At 47.2% G+C, this 17,700-nt stretch overlaps 1 protein-coding gene across 1 annotated transcript in view; it reads right to left on the reverse strand.

The window, feature by feature from the left end:
- The window catches only part of LOC131209368 (chaoptin), a 50,041-nt gene that overhangs the window by 11,334 nt on the left and 21,007 nt on the right, over positions 1-17,700 (reverse strand). The window contains exon 2 of the mRNA XM_058202422.1: positions 8,927-9,071. Coding sequence (XP_058058405.1) covers positions 8,927-9,071 — 145 coding nt within the window. The remainder of the gene's footprint in view (positions 1-8,926; positions 9,072-17,700) is intronic.

Below are 17,700 nucleotides of genomic sequence, written 5' to 3' on the forward strand. Positions count from 1 at the left end.
TGTCCATGGGTGTGTGTCATTCGGACTGGAGTCCTTAGCGAGAAGCAATCGGTCGCTCGTTAAGCTGCGACAACCGGATCCTAAGCGTACCGGCGAACGGCGGCTACATCATTCCAGCACGACTCACGGTCCCAAGCCAGCCCAGAACGGGCCCGGCGGCAGCATCAGACGTCGGGCGCCGCCCGGAACACGTTCATCCGTCGACGCCGTCAAGTGGAAAGCGGCTTGCCGATGTTTCCGTTCGATTGTGACACCACCACCGTGGAGCGGGTGGCTCGAAGTACGGTGGCAAAGTGCGAATATCCACTACAAATGGTTTGGCTTTATCCCCGGTCCCGTCGCCGTCGCCGTCGATACTGTCCTGCGCCATCATTCATGCAGCAGGACTCGGCGATGCAGTCATGTAATGGAAATGCAGCACCGTCCGCAATTTGCTGCCCACCGCCCGGGCACCCAGAATGCATCAGCATATCGGGACGGGACCCGCAGCAGCAGGATCGTCCTGTCACTTAGCGTGCGGAACGGCACGGTACGGCCGGGACAGAGGAAGAATAGAGCAAAAACGGAGAATCAGGTTTGATAAATAAACCATCCCATCGAAGGACGATTCCCCGGGGGGCGGGCGGCGCTTTCCCGGGTTAGGGCGACCAGCAGCAGCAACAGCCTCCATTTTCCACAAGACATATTTGAGTATGAAGCATTGCGTTGCGCCGGGACTGGGAAGTGGGGCGGTGAAACGAGCGATAAACGACCGCAAAAGAGCCCGGAACTGTGTCATCCTCGTGCCATACGTGAGCTGGCAAGGCCCTCAACCCCGGGCCCAGAAACCGCACCGCACCGCATAATGTATGCCATCATATCTATTCATGGTTTTTATGCAAATTTAAATTGTATTTTAAATCTCCTTTATTTGATATCCGCCCGGACGTCGGATCCTGCCGGCCGGGATCAACCATCGGAGCATCGGAGGATTTTCGGCAGCTTGGCGTCGCTCTCGCTAGAGAGAAGGAGAGCGAGGAGCGTACACGGTGGACCTCAAATGACCCCAATGGACGGGGCCCGCCGAAGCAGAAGAATTGCGAACGGCCCACAGCCCATAGTTGCCGAGCATGGATGGGAAAATGCGAAATAGGAGACAAATTCTTTCGCTGCGGACCGACGGGCAGAAGCCAAAAGTGGAGTTGTAAATTGACAATCGACGTTCCGTCTAAATGAAATAAACTGAGAGATCGCTTGTCTAAAAAGGCGGCCTCACAGAAGCCAGAAACGGCAAGCGACTGGCGAGTGGCCCACGGCACAGGGATCTTGACTGATTTTAAAGCGATGAGAGAGAAGCCGCAAAAAGGCCCGCTTTGCTTATGATACAAAAATTAGTCTGGCCATTGACCAACGGGATTGACGGGAGGCCCTCTGGTTGATGGCATTCTAGCCAGGAATTCGTTTCGGTGCCATTCAAATTGCGAAAAGGATGAAAGGAACTCGATCAACGAAGCTTATTGTGGAGCAAATAGGTTTATAACATTAACCATCCTCTGGGGATGGCTTTTTTCGTCGCGGCACCTTCTCAAATACTTTCTGTTTGGCAGCTTATTGCCACTGGCGAGGGCCTCCTCTAAAAGGGATGTTGATAGAACTCAGGAATATAATCGAAACGCTCCTTCTTAAGTTAGTGTCCTTTTCTTCACGTTATTCACCAATTACGGGGCCATCGAATGAAATCGATGTTTAAAGGGACGGCAATAAACTATGCTCCCTACCGGTCCCGGCCGGTGACTTCACATGTACCTAATCAGATACTACAACGTGGCCCGGTGCCTTGACCACTGAGGCCCGACCCCACCCGATTGGCTGCATCGTTTGTTCGAAGTTTCGAACAAAAGTTCGAACACTATGTTGCCCCGTTCCTTGCTGGCCGCGGTGGCCCTGGTGGTGACAGACGACCGAAGGAGGAGTCAAACTTTGGGGCTGCAGGCATCGCGCTCTGCTGCACTTCTGTGTACGTGTGAGGGTGTGGTGTGCTGGCCACTCTCAACGAGAGCGTCGGAAACAAAAGGCACTCCGGAGATGTTATCCCATTCCCATGTTCTGGCCCGGCATCGCAGCATCGTTGCCATTTTTTGGGCTCCGGCATTCCGGGAGATGGCCTCCGCCCCGTTTTGGGGTTGTTCGGGGTCACATTTTCCCCGTTTTTTTTTTTTGGTTTGGGATTCTCGACGACTTTCCTCGACGCGGCCCCGGCTTGGGCCTTGCCTGCATTTGCCGCATTGCTTCCGGTTTTGCTCCCATTCCCATGAATGTTCAACTACAATTTCGTTTCGATTCACTCGAGTGACGCTAACTGCGTCAGACTCTGGCCCGAGCTGACCCAGAAAATGGGACGGGAGGATGGCTGCAGTGAAAGAAAAGCCCAGCCCCGGGACGGGAGGGCGGGCAGGAAAATGCATTCCCCCCCGGTGGGAGGCTGGCGTTTTTCGGTTGCAAGGATTTTTCATTTTATTTCTATTTTTTCAATTCCGCAACTTTATCGCCGGGCGCCGGGAAATGCGAACGACCCACGTGGCGTACACAGGGAAAAGTTCATCATTCCCGGGCCTGCCCCAACGCTCCCGTTCGTCCTGTCTGTGTATGTGTGGCCTGCGACCTCCAGTCTCGAGCTCCCGAAGTGGGTGCGCCCGAGAAATCAGAGATTGTACATCTTTATTGCTTTACAATTGAAAAGAAAGTTCGATTGCCTCGCAGAGATAAGATTTATTCGACGCTTTGCTACACTTGCACTACCGGCAGGCCTCGGTTGGCCCTTGAGGACCTCCTGAACTACTGCCGAGGGTCGGGCGAGCGTTGGTGGCGTTGTTTAGTAAGGGTGGCCGTCGGTGGCCTTTACATGTTGTGATCACTCGGCACAACGATCCGTTCGACAAGAGGCCACCCCAAACCAGCAGCGAAATGACAATGAAAACCTTTTTTTTCGGTGTCTTTTGGCGCGCAGATCCGGGAAGGATCTCGACCGATAACGAATGGCACCGAGCGTGCCCGTCTTGCACTGGTTGTTACAGTTCATGTACTCTGCAGCAACGATTGCATTTCGGCTTCCCAGGGAAAATAGTGCTTTTACGCGAATGAAGCACTCTGCCGGAGACGATGGCGTGGTTTAAGTGCACTCCCGTCATCAAAATACTTGAATTTCAAGGCTTAAAATTGGGATTCTTTTGAAAAGCTTTGCGTAAGAGACCAAAAATACAAACCAAGTATTAAAAAGAAGCAGTAAAACAACAGTAGCTGTCTCTTAAGTCTCCTCCTGTCTTATCTCTCAAGTCTCGGTCAAGTCAGTCACGTCAGTCAGTCTCTCAGTCACATCAAGTTTAATTCCACCGAAACAAAACAAGTTGCCTTATATAGAGAAATTGTTTTAAACATAACTATCACCGCTTAAAATGACCATTTAATGTTTGTGATTATTTAAGATTATTAGCAATGGCATTTTTTGTTTTCTTGTCATTCGTAATGTTAAAGAGTGTATATATTTTGATTTTTTTAATAGTTTTTTTCTTTTTGTAATATTGAATGCGTACATTACGCTGATTTGAACGACACTTTCATGTTTTTTGAATATCTATTTTGACAAATTCAATATAATATTTTACTTGTGTCAATGTTTCTTTCCCAATTCTCAAAGAACTTAAAAAAGGCAATAATCAAAAACAAGACAAGACATGCGTCACAAAATAAGTTTTTTAATATTCAACTAAGGGTTTAAAATGGCACAATTTACAGGTATACGTGAAAAACATGATTGTCAACATGAGGACACAACGACGACGACACAAGCAAATAGAAAACCCATAACCAAAAGAAATTCGCATGTCACTAGGCTTTTTGAGCAGCTCTCGTGGATGCTTCACTTCCATATGTAAAAAGGATAAGTTTTGTATTGAAAAATATTATTAGATGCTCTGCTCTTGCTGACTCCTCTTTATTCGGTTCCGCAGCAGTTGTGTCTAATTAGAACCATTTTCTTATTAATGTAAACTCTCGAATGAAAGGGCAGATTACATCCAAACTATTCATCATCAAATAAGATTATGTCATTATGTTTAGTTTTATTGCCTAGAAATCAAACAATTGGCAAGTATTTAGTAATGAAAGCTATGAATAAAATCTATTACTCTTAAGCTACTGCGGATGTTTTAGTACCATCGATTTGCTGCTACGTAACGCTAAACGATGTTACTGAATGTATGCAAAATATTTTTGCGAAATTTAAAGAGATTTTATCCCTATTAGGACCGGAATTCTATTTAAAAATGGGCGCAATTCGAAAGCCACCATTCACATTTTTTTTTCGTCCAATGCTCTTGGTAAGGAACCAACAGTTTTTCGTAACTTCCGCAGCAGATTACGGTACGCCATGGTGCCCGGACCGGGCGTCGCGCGAATGTTGTTGGTGGGGGGCTTTTTTTTGTTGCTTCGAGTTTGTGCTGCACCCGAGTGCAACCAATCACATTGTTCGGTGCAATTCTGTTGAATCCCGGCTTCCCGGGCGAACCGTTGCCGCAACAGGATTTCCGCAATCCGCCACGGTGCACTCGGCGCACAGGTACACATTTTTGCCCGCTGCATGCGCGCTTCATTTATAGTTTACGATGCATTTGCTTTGATTTCCCTCCCCACGGCCTGGCGGTGGCGGTTCTTCGCCTGCCCTTCGCGACCGCATCGAGCTGTGGCGTGCGGTTATGCTGCGTAGCAATAATGTTGCCACCGAAACGGATGTTCAATGTGTAGTTCACCGAGAGACCGGAAGTGTTTGTGCTGCTGGCACACGCCTGTGTGGCGTTCGAACGGAGTGTTACTGGGGCGGTAGAGTGTTGTTTCAAGCGGCGCAGTACACAACTTACGCTGGCGCATGGAATCCTTGCGGCCAACAAAATGCATTAAGAATTTGCAAACTTGCCAGGGCCGCATTGTGGAGCAGCGCGCACTCGCAAATGGATTGAGTGCATTAGCAGCGGTACAAGTCATGTACGTTTCCGTGACAGCTTGACAAAGTTAGTGACTGGCGCGTCAAACATAATAACGTGAAGTGGCTCCAATGAGCTCGTCGTAACTAATTCGGCGAAAAAGGAACAGAAGTGCCCTTCACACGTGAGAGTGGAGATTTCGCGAATCATACGAACTGTGGGTAGATTTCGTATTCATGAACTTGTAATGGATGCATTGAAAAAAACACAAATTTTGCATTGGAGTCAGAATCAGGTATGGAAGTTTTGTTTTAAATTGCTGAATTAGTTGAAAGTAAGGATAATTAGCAGAGACAGTCATTGCAAATGGTAGCTTTTGGGTTGTTCATTGATAGCGTCTTAGAATGGACTCTTCGACAGACTTACCGAGTCATTATAGCTCAAGTTAATCGTCGTCAGCTTCTAACGATCTTCCTTCAATATAACTTAATGCTTAATGCTTACCAAGATGATAGGGACTGTCGATCATATCAGCTCTCGAGACTTGTGTGTAGCATAACACTAGTCTATTGAACGAAGCGTGGTTTAATCCTACAAAGCTCTTTCGAATCAAGCACGGTGATATCTTCCCTTGTACCCATTTGGCTTATGAAATATGAAGCCCATAAGGCTGCATAACGAATGTGCACTCTCTGCACTGTGCACTTTGAGACCCTGATTTAAGCGAACGTTTCCCAGCACCGGCGTCTGGCTTCGGCCTGGGGCCGGTGTCAACAGATCAGGCTGACTATCTGGGGCATTCTTTGTATGAACAGTTGCGCATACGTACAACTTCAATCCAATTTTCCTCGGCAAACATTCTACACACCCACACACGAGCAATATAAGATGTAGTTTCTTGAGGCCATGGCAGTGCTCCAAAGACGCTGCGCGGCTGACGCTATCCGAGCGCACTTTCAAGACCGGAACGCACAATGGAACACTTCGACACTTGCAACATATTTTTATGCCCCACCTCATCCTCCTTCCGCATCATGCCCCGCGTGCGGGGGTGGTACAAAACGTGCGCCAAACGTCGCCGAACAAAAGCCGATTAAAGTATGCAAGAGCAAATAAATCGTGTCAAAGCACGGGATGGCAGCTCTACGTGGCGTTGCACCAGGCGCTACTAGGGAGAAAGGTCAACCGTTTGCTGAGGAGCACCGTCGCCACCGCCACCCGGTGACAGTGACAATAGCAGCGGAGATTTGCAAAGATCTGCTCCGTGTTCCATAGTTTAGAGGGAGGCAATTATGATGCCGGTATTCGTGTATGCTTTCAGACTTTTTAGCTGCTGCCTTCAAACGAGCGATGATGCGTTTTTAATGCAAAACAGTTACGGGATTAGGAAGACGCAAAATGTGGCGAACAATTCAAAGCGGATCGTAAACTGAATCCCGTATGATCTACTCTCTAAAATAAAGGACATTTGCCCCCGAGTGTACCTCTTTGTTTGGATACTGATAGAATGTCGCCTTCGCTCCCCGCATTTGTCGATCGCTGGCGCTAAGTTAATACAAATCCCCAGTCCCATTTGTTGCGCCCCTCGCTGGTACTCCCGAAATAATAATTTAATTTGTTATGGAAGAAATATGCTCCTCTTGCGCCACCAAATTCGTATCAATTGGGCCGGGCCATGTGTCATGATTACTTTGCCCTCCATTTATAACACCACTAATTGAAGACCCTCTGCCGGCGCCAAGACGCGTGCATTATAAATCATCTCGCAGCAAATAAAGCGGCATTTCGTCGTTTCATCGTTCGTGTTCGTGAAAAAAGAAATCGCCACGTGACAAACGCCCGTCCGCCGACGCTTAATTTAAATTTTACATCCTATTCATAACTCATCATCAACCGTCAACGCGACCTTCTCCCTGGCAAACGCAAGCCGGCCCGCCCGGTGAGTCCTTCCGTGCCATGGCTGATTGCTTCCTTGCGTCGCCTTGAGTTTTTCGCCATCCACCCCGCCGCATGGCTCGAAGCGAAGGTTTTCCTTCCGGTTCCTTCGTCGCCGGTGCTCCCGGGGAGTGGTAAATCATTATAAACCAACGATTGAAATTTTCCGTTTCCCGCGCGTGAGTGTGTGGGGATTGCGGTTGTCGGCGGCACTCTCGGCACCAGTTACACTCGGTCATTCATTTTTGCATTACACTTTTTGCTCTCCCCTCAACGCTCACTCGCTGTGTGTGTTTTCTCTGTGTTCTTTTGAACTTCATTTCACCCAAAAAAAAGAGAAAATACTGGACCACCATTTCCACTCCGAAAAGTCTCGACGTTTGGTTTGTTTTTTTTCGTTGAATGCGCGTTATGCAAGTGATGCGGGCGAGAGACCATTACCTGGTGGCTCGCTGGCATGCCTCATAATCGTCGTTCTCATCGTCATCGGTGCGGCCAGCACTAGGAGCTAAGGTAAAAACAAGATTCCCTGTGTGCACAGTGGACTAAAAGTGTGGCCAGTATTTAAAAAAAATTGTTCTCTCCAAATTGCGGTTCTTTGAAAATTGCGGGTATACATATCTAGAAAATATAAATTTCCATCCATTGAAGTCTATTTAAACTAAACATAAGGATTTGAGAGATTTTCTAGTAGAAAAACTATTTGGCAGAGTAGTACGCTCTTGGCATAGACAATTTTGCTTTTATCCTATCGCCAACAGCAATATTAATAGGCTTCGTTAGAAAACGCCTAAACATGGGCAGGCAAAATTTTTTTTTAATAATTGTTACATCATACATATTGTATTTTACAAGCATCAACATCGACGCTTCTTAAAGAAATTAATATAACGCATAATAATTGACTCTAACAATCTTTCAAATGTTTATAAAGTATCACGCCATCGATCATTCTCATTATTTTAAGATTTTATAAGATGTCTTATCGTCTTAGAAATAACGCTATAATCATTTACTAATGTCATGCTCGTCAGCAATTGTTAATCTTCTTTGAATCATATTAATTTTAGTAGATGTTTTGGCGCAGTTGAGACATTCAGCAAGTGCTGTAACGTTCTAGCCAAAATCTTTAAAAATATATCACACATTAAAAAAATATAGTTTTAGCATGAATAAACTAACAGCAATGAACTCATGACAGCGTTTTTACAATCATAGAGAGCGTTTTACTTAAGCGTTTTATATTTACTTAACTTGTGGCAGTTTCTCTGAATCTTAGATTAGTCAGTGTTGAGTCATTATCCCGACAGCAGTAAATTAAAAGCTGACGGAAAATACATCAAACCATTTTTGTCCGATTTCTCTGCGTGGAAGTCCCACTATGCGCAGGTCAGGATGGCGCAAGCTCCCCCAACACACACTCACCGCCGCGGGCAGCGCACACCTTTTGGCGGGGTCGCGGGCACCATCATCAATCAAACCGACCCTGACGTTTGGAGGGCAGTTATGTGCTTCTTTCTAATTTTCCCACACTCGCCCCTCTACTGACCAGCGAGGGGCCCACCGAAAGGAACTGCTGCCGCAGAAAACGGGGGCACCACGACCCGTGGATTGGTAGCCTGGAAGGGACCGCAGGCAGGATTGCGCATAACGGCGCTGAAGGGCAAGAGCAGCACTGCGGAAAAACTGGCAAAACCGTTTGGAAGTTGTCGCACTTTTGCTTTCAATTATCACCCGACGATGAGCGATGACGAATGGTCAGCCAAAGTTTTACTGCTCTCTTTGTGTTTGGCCGCCAGAGGGCCGCCTTTTTCTTTAGGCTCCATTTGCCGTGCGGCTCCTTGAGCCGCTCGCTCGTGTGCCGTTTCGAGAACGGAACGGAAGCGGAAACGGAAGTACCCGACCGCCGTCGTGTTTGCTGAGCTTTACGCCCGGCGTTCGTGGAAAATCATTTTTCTGTTCACTGCACGACGCCAAGTTCCACGAAGCGTGTTCCCCGTGCAGTGACGGCCCTCCGGGGGGTTCTGTTTACTTACTTGAAGCTCTTTTCGGAAATATCCTGTATTTTGTTGTCCACCAGCTTCAGCGACTCGAGCCGCAGCCCCTGGAACGTTTCGTCGTCCACGTTGTGGATGAAGGTGCGTGACATGTCGATGTGCTTTATCGTCCCGTGGAGAAACTCTGCGAAAGTTGAGAGAACGAGAAACACGAACGAGTGTGAGACAGAGAAAATGGAGAAAAAAAACGGAGTCGTTATTGAGTGCCGACGGAAACTGGAAACCCTGCATTAGGCGAATAGACGTTGCTAAATTAATCGAAACATAAATTAGAAAAACAAACCACTGGAAAATGGCACTGGGGCCGCTGCAGGGTTCTCCGGGGTTCTCGGGAACGGAACGATGAACGATTTATGATCGTCACGAAAGCAAAACAAATCCTCGGCGTGCCCTTGTTGGGTTGCCCGCCTTTCGTTGGTGTCGTCTGAATAGGGACCAGCGACATCCCGTGGTCGTAATGTTGTGTCTCGCTCCGTTTTGTTTAATGGTTCTACGAAGTATTCTTGTGAATGATGCAAATTTGTGTTGACAACGTGTTGAACGAAGGTCATACTTTACTATTGGTATGTTAAAACGAGCTAATTGCCTGAGCTTGAGCAATACACGTTCTAATTAACTCACTCACGGCACAGAATGCAGAATTTGTGTTGTTGGGTAGAAAATATGTTACTATTGTCAACCAACGGGTCTATAAAATATGATGTATTCAATGAAAATGAGTGTACTAAAGAAGTTATTAGAGAAGGTTGATCATTGGGCAGAAAAACGCCTGTTATATACTAAGGACTCTTTCGATTCTAACATTCAAGAATTATCCGAGCAAAAGTTTGATAAAAATTAGCAAGTTGTGATGCCAACCAATTTACTCTACTGTACCATAAAACTCCCAATTAAATATAGTCTCACAGTCTGTTCATTTGAGGAGAATAAAGAACTTCAGTGAGTGTTACTGCGTTACAATGAAAAGTATTAGAAAATGATCTTTCAATTAATTTCTTTTTTATCATCTTTAGCCATGTATGGAAGGAAAATTGTGCTACAATTGTTCTGTTTCGCACATGGACTATTTTTGCTATCCTATACCAGGTACTACCTGCTTGAGCAAGGAGAAAAAAATCGTCTCAGAGTCGTGAACGTTGTTAACTAATCGCTTCAAAGCTATTATATGCTTATCGCATTACAGTGTTGTTGTTACGGTGTTTCGGTTCCCGAACGAAAACGTGTTTCGGTTCCCATCAAAAACTAAAATCCATTGTTCCTAGTTTCACTATCGTTCCGACACGACCCGATCCGATAGCGAAACTAATTACACTTCTTTTTATCGTTGACCGCTTCTGTGTAAACATCATTGATGCATCGTCTTTAAAATTTATTTTAGGATTCATCGCGCCTCGCCGAAGAACATGACCTAATCCCGTCCGCCTAATGAGGGGTTAATCCTTGAATGTTTATCCGGAAAAACCCTACGTTCTACGAGGCCCCCCTCCCAGCGAAGAGCAATAATAGTTTCCCGAACCCCTTTTCGTAGGGTTATCAGCATCAGCTTTCGACCCATTGTCGTGCCACTATCAACCTCATTTTAAAGCACCCAAAAGCGGTTCTTCAAAGAAACCCCCGACCGGCCCTGGAAAAGGCTGACCGATTTTCCCATTATCACCTTTCGGGTGCTCTCGATCAACCCCCGAGAGTCGTTCCTTCGAGGCGTTCCTCATGAGGCAGTCACTGCACGTCCTCGGAGCCGTGCTAACGAGCCGTGCGAGCAAAACACGAAGCCTATCGCTGTTCCTTCAGGACGAAGCACCATCTCGGGCCCGGGTCCTCCCGGTTGGGGAAGATTTAATTTTTCATAATCCTTTGAAAGGCTGATCGAAGGTCTGGCCGGCAAGCAATCTGCCGTGTTTTATCGACGAGCAGATGCCGGCGGGATAAGTCGTCGGGCGGACGTCGTTGACGACGACCCTTTGTCCGGGGGAAAAGAATCCTGCGAAGCGAAAATTTAATTTTCACTTCTCCTTCGACCGTCGGGCGGTGCCTACGCCGTGCTGGGTTTCTGGGGAAGGCCGGTGGGTGACAGGGCTCTGGTTGTCAACATCTTCACTGACAATCTTTCATCTTTGACAGCGAGCAAGGAGTGCATTGTGTCGTTCGTCTCCGTAGGGCCAGGGATTTGAGGCCGGCCGAGTTCACGTTGTAGAGTTTCAATCTTCTGTTTCAATTGCGTATTGTGATGATGTTTTTGCTTTCGATTTCGAATTTTCTCAGGAATTCGCTTTCGCCTTGATGATTTGAACAGTGTTCTAATCAGGAATTTAAGCTAATGAATTTACAGTAAATTGAGTACACCCAAAACCAAATCGTAAAAATATTTTAAACGCCTTGACTATGGCTGTTTGTGGCATTCATTTGAACTCCCTTGAAATCTAGCCCCCTAATCGGAGTTTATCAAAAGTACAAGCAAAAGCAAGTCTCGCATTCGTTACATCATTTTGCAACAGATCCATAAACTAGTATCCGGGGAACTCCGAAACAGCTGAACTGGACCATAAATCTCCAAATGCCCCTCTGCCACGCGCCATTTCAATCAAGCGCAATGGCGTAGTTTAATTCTTCGCCCCCGGTGTTTGTTGTTGCCCTCTGTTAGCCGTATCTTTTCGCTGATCGTTGCCTGATTTTCATATCTTATGCAAAGCCGAACCCGAACGCTGCCGCCGCTGGGACCGCTGCTGGGACAATACCCCGGGCGACATTTGCTGCACCCGGGGGTCCTGGGAAGCGCTTTTTGAAGCGAACCGAAAATCCGACAATCGATGTGGAAACCGCTTTGGGCGAACGCCGGCCCCGAAATGGATAGCAGCTGTTCAGCAGATCGTGATTTTCTGGAGTGTTCTCCCTTTTTTGCCCCACGCTGCCCGAAAGGGGTTTTCCGTGGTATTCAAAGCCCCAACGGGTTGAGAAAACAACTTCGCAGTCCGTTTGCCGGACGAAGAATGCATTCGTCGGCGCGCAGAAGGCTCGCCCCGGCACCGGCACTGGCACCGAAAACCGACAAACCGAGATGCTATTCATCTCTTTTATCTCAAGCTGACAGGACACAAACAGCAGGATAGCATTTGGGTGGCTGCGAGTCAAGTCCGTCCAGCTGCTGCTGCTGCTGCCAGAGCGTTGGCTATCCTGGCCCCGGGTGCAGTTCTGTCGAAGAAGAAACGGAAACCCAACATTATGGTCCCCGGGTGTCGTTTATGCTCCGCTTTTTGGCTACGGCGAACGTCGCAAGAAGCAGCTTTCGGACGGTTGACGAGTCTGGAGATTTTAATCCGATTTCATCACCTCGACCGCACCGTAAAATCCGACCCTCGGGGTGGCTGACTCGACTCGGTTCCGGTTGCAGCCCGGCATCAGCGAACCGGGTAGTTACGCTAAATGGTTGGCAGTATTATGATTGAATTTATTTCCAAGAAAACTATAAGACACTCCGGGAAATTTGATAGGCCAATTTGGGCCAAGCTAAGGGAGGGGCCACTCGCCTGGTTGAGTGGCTAATGGGGCCTCGCTTTTGTCAGATGATTACGACATTCATTGTTTAACTCCAACTAATTTTTGGTATTACAGTCGGCATGCTGATTTTAAGGCATGATCCGTCATGACGTCTTAGAAGGAAATGGTGTCTTTCTCCGAATCCAGAACGTCACGTCCTTTCCGGGTGCTTACCGAGGCTTAACGTGACGTCGAATAATTTGTTTCTAGTTTCATCTGATAAACGCGTCGCTGGAGCAGCTGCCCGGTGCGCAATGTGTTAACCAGAGTACGCAACCGGATACCGGAGTGGGTTTATTGCGAGAGCGCACACAACATTCATATATAGTTTCTGGTGGCTGCTAACGACCGATGTACCGACTGTAGGCTAAGAGCCCGCCGTGAAATCTCAAAACACCATTAGGTTGGCAAGAAACGAGTTCCATGTTTTTGGCGCTCGAAGCGTGTCTTCGTCGTCGTCGTCGTGGTGGACTTGCGATCCTATTTACGCTAAATCCTCCGGCTGAAACTTCGTAATGAATTAATGTATTCAGCAGGTTCACTTAGATCAACGAGCGGAAGTGAGACCGGCAGCGGAGCGCCCGCCCGCGCTGGAAGTTACTTTATCTTCAATTAAACTTTTTTTTCCCTGCCCACTCTAAATTCTTCGGCGCCCATCCCCAAGGCTTGGCTTTCCCCGAACCGGAAGCAGGGAAGGTAAAAGTTTCCAAAACCGTGCTCCGGTGAAGGTGAATTCTTACGGGAGCCTGTCGGTGAGATAAGTCCTCATAAAAGCACTGCAAGCTAAAAAGGACAGCCAACTTCCGGCCTGCCTTTCCGCGTCCAGCCCACTGGGTGGCCGGGTGAATCGAGTCGGCGGGTGAGTGGAGAATGTTTGCGGTTAGTGTCTTCGTCCTAGTTCTCGGGTTTGGAGCCCCACGAGTAGCTTGAAAGTAGCTAACGGCGAACCTGAACCAGATTGCGTAAAAGAAATCCTTGTATAAATTCCCTTTCATAAAGTTTCCCGCCTTGCCGGGGGAACCGGCTACAAAAACAAGCCCTCGAAGTCCTCAAACGGACACCGTCGTGGCAGGTGAGCTGGGTGGGAAAAATGTTCCCGACCCCACCGCACCGGCGTAGTTTTGTTGTTCGCCCACGGCACTTTCAAGTCCATGGCCACGGGAACATGCTCACCCACTCGCGTCGTCCTTCGGAGGATCCTTCCAACGATGCGATCGGCAACCGGGAAACCGAACCGGCCGGGTCCGCTTTTTAATGTACTTTTCGAAGTGCAATAAAAATGATGAATAATTAAATTCATCGCCGGAACGCAAATTTCGATAAACCTGGTGCCTGGTGACCCGTGGCGATCAGCTGCAGCCGTTTGGGGTTCGATTGTTTGCCCTAAAACCCGGCGGCCGTTCGATTAATTGCTACTAATGCGCGATTTGTTACGCCACTATGCAACCCGAGCGGGGAGTTCTCGGCTGTGCCAAGATTTATGATGCACTGTAAGCATAATTGTGGTGCATGTTCGACAAGGACAAACGAACGGAGACCGCACCGAGTAGATAGTGGCGAACTATCGATTCTGTAATTGGTTTTAAGCCGTACGCAGGCAACTAAAAACGGCGCGTTTAATCTATATAAAAATCTTCCCGGATATACTAAAAAACCCCGACAGAGTCTTAATTTTAATCCTTTTGATGTGTTTTATAACTTTGTTTCATTAATTGTGTTCCGCGCTTTTGATTTATGTTTGGGTTTTTATTTCATTAAAATAACGAGTTGTCGCTTCAAAGTAGCTAGCCGGATTGCCTAACTTCAGGCGTTTTGTGATGATTAATGAAATGTTGTTCAGTTCTTTAATGTTTACAATTTTAAAACCTCGTTTGAATGTGCTAATTTCTGTAACCTGTGCCAACATTATGTTTCAACTGCAGCGATTTAGATGACCAAACATCGTTAAAATGAAACTATGGCTTGCAAACCATTAATTCACATTTGCATACTTTTGCCCGTTGGCAATGGATTGAAACTTGTTCTGAAGCATCATGACACATTGTTCCATTAGCAATGCGTCGGAATATTTGGAAAATGAAATAATCTCCAGATGCCTCAAAACAACGGTTCGTCCGTCGAGAACGGACAGTGGGGATTCAAGGATCATCCCGAGGTCCGGCAGGAATAATTAAGCATATCGCTACGTTGTTGGCAACAGTTTGTTGCCAGCTGGAGCAGCGCAACCGTCCATTCCATCAGAGCCGTCGCGGGGCCCCGGTGGCTGAACGTGGACCGGTCTCCGTTCTCCACGGTACCACCACTAGCCATGCGAAGTCACGTCGACCACATCCGGGACATGGTTCCGGTGGGTTTGAATCGTCACAAAACAGCCCCATTAGAGCGCCGGGAGTCTAGAGCGCTTCCCGAGTCACTTCTGGGCCGGGTACTATCGGAGCACTTTTCGAGCCGGCCCCACCAACAGCAACATATACATTATTTGCTGTAACATCATGTTAACACGAAAATATCCTTTTCTTCGGCGCCTCGGCGAGAAACACATAGACGCACTTAGGGCTCTTTTTCGGTGGCGGCGGCACCGACAGGTCGACGATGCTGCTACGGTGGTGGTGCTGGCGGAAAAAGATCATTTCGGTATCCTGTGGCCTACCAGTGGGCCCAGGGATTGCTGGCCCACCGGGATTGGAGTTGCCCGCTCCCCGAGGCACGGCTCTTTGGCACGGGTAATGACAGTGCTGCTCTCACCACGCCACGGTTATTCGTGTGCGGCGAAATTAGCTTTTGCCATCCGTTAGTTTTTGGTTTTATGGCCTCTCTTTTTGGAACGCAAATATGTTTACACTTTGTCGTCCATGTTGGTGTGGCTCCACCATCGCCGAAGCGCGCGATGGGAGTTTTCTTCTGCTCCAAGAATGTCGTCTGAAATTTCCTAGCATTTCCAGGGCGGCCAGGCCAGGCAGCCGTGTGAGCAGACGCGTTCCGATTCCTGAGGTGACCTTTGGTGAAAGGAATTTAACGGAGAAAAAAAATGCCACTGCTTAGGGGAAGCGACGAAGCGTGTCAAATTTAACATTTTATGTGAAGCTTAAGGTTAACAAAAGTGTGGTGTGTTAGTAGAGCTTAACTAAGAACGCTAGGAACCGACTAAGCTACTGGCTGTCAGCTATGACACGGTTCAATGAACTGTGGTTTAGCAGTAAAATACTTTTTTACAATACAGCGTGTCGTTGATTTATTCCAAAACAACTATTTCTATAGTAGTTTGGAGCTTCAAGATGTTCGAGTCAGATTGACATCGAATTTGATGTCGGGACAAAAAATATCTGGTGTTTACAAATACATAAGAAAATTGGTCAATTTTATATTTCCAAATAAAATCAGTTATTTAAATAAATTGTACAATGTAAATGCATAATGGCACTTTTTGAATGCTGAAAATAACCGTACAGGAATTGTCTCCCTTCTCCGAAATACCTGCACTGAATGAGTTGTTAAAACATTGATAAATCACGATCTAACAACAACTTGTTGCCAAACAGCTAATAGATAATGTAAGTTCAGTCTTTCTGACAAACTTTGTCCATCAGTAAGGCATTCATGTTGGTTAATATTCGTGGGAGTTTGGGAACATAATTAGCGGATGTTTGCTTATGGACGTTGGTGAAGTGACACAATCTCGTGCAAGCGCCTTAACACACAGCCCCGAGAAGTTAGCAGCGCACCTTAAGCCTCCCGGGCCGGACCGGATCCGAACTACCCGATGCCGAAAACGAAACTTTTCTCCGACCGGTGAGTCCATCGCTTTGCTCCTTTGACAACTGGCCGCACCGACGGATTCTCCGAAGCGCACAATCGGAAATCCATTAGCAATTAATTTCCGAATCTTCTAATTCAATTCAGCTGAAGGTCTAATCTTTCGGCCTCATCTCTCTGCCATGTCGTGGTCGCCTTAGTCGTCCTAGTCGTCGTTGTCGGGCCCCGTCATTCGACGGCAATCATTCCTTATGCTGAAGTTAAGCACTGCGATTGTGGTAACGATCGCCCGTGTGCTGCCCAGCCGAGCCGGAGCGCTGGGTTTCTGGACGCCGATCCTTCCATGCCGATGGGAACCATCGTTCCATTTTGGCCACTCATCTTTGGATGTTTTTCCCGTAGCATTTTTATTCGCCCAGTAAACCGTGGCCCCCGTATCAGCTGCGCGCAGCATAGCAGCACGTGGAAAAAACACAAACAACGGGCCAACCAGCACCACAAACGTCTTTTATGCGCAGCATCGCTTGGGTGCCGGCATCAGGGCGCCGGTGACGGCACGGATCCTTGGAACTCCCCGACACACAACTAAATAAATAAGTAAACAATTCGCTCTAATCTGATTAGTCGAGAGCGCAAACTTCCCTCGCATCTCGCGCGTGTGTGCGGGGTCATATGAGTGTGCTTGTACATACTTAACGATTTTGTGTCCTGGTATCCCTCCGGCCGAGGGCCTGCATGTGATGTTTACTTCCTTTTTTATTTTGTTTGTCACGCAGCGACGCGAAACTTACGACGGACAGCGCCAACTATTGGCGCGTACGGATGATTTTGCAACACAACCGAGGACGTGGCTATCAGTTTATGTGGCCCTTGGTGGCAGATAAAAAAAACGAAATCACCCCTGGATTATGTGTTTGTGCGAGTCTTAATCGAGTTCGGGCGAAAGGTGTCGAGTTATGATGCAATCGAGTGGATGGCTGATGGGTGACAAATTATTTGATTAAGCAGTTCATGGGGTCACCGGTTGATACGGCAATAGGCGAAGTAATTCAGTCAATCGACACAACCTGAGACCAGCAGACATCGTCGGTTAGGTCAACATCGGCATCAAGGAGAACCAGTTGTTGTGCCAATGAAGACATTAAATCAGTCTTACTTTATTGCATTTTGGGCAGGTTTTAGTTAAACGAAAGTATAAGTCTTTCTACCTTGATACTTAATTCGTTTTCAATCTGATGTTTTATTAATTTAAACAAGACTATTGGAAATAAGTGTCTTTTGCTTAAGCAAATTTCTCATTTCTCGGAGCGTAGAGAGAATGGTTCTTCAGAAAATTCGACCTTGAGTGACTAAACCGAAAACAAATATTCGTCATAGACAGTTGATTAGAATGATACAAATGACGCAGTTTCGGTAGACATAACCCCCCCATGATTTTTGCTTCGAACAAACAATTTGATTATGCT

The sequence above is a fragment of the Anopheles bellator genome, chromosome 2 (genome assembly GCF_943735745.2).
Source record: "Anopheles bellator chromosome 2, idAnoBellAS_SP24_06.2, whole genome shotgun sequence".
Lineage (NCBI taxonomy): Eukaryota > Metazoa > Arthropoda > Insecta > Diptera > Culicidae > Anopheles > Anopheles bellator.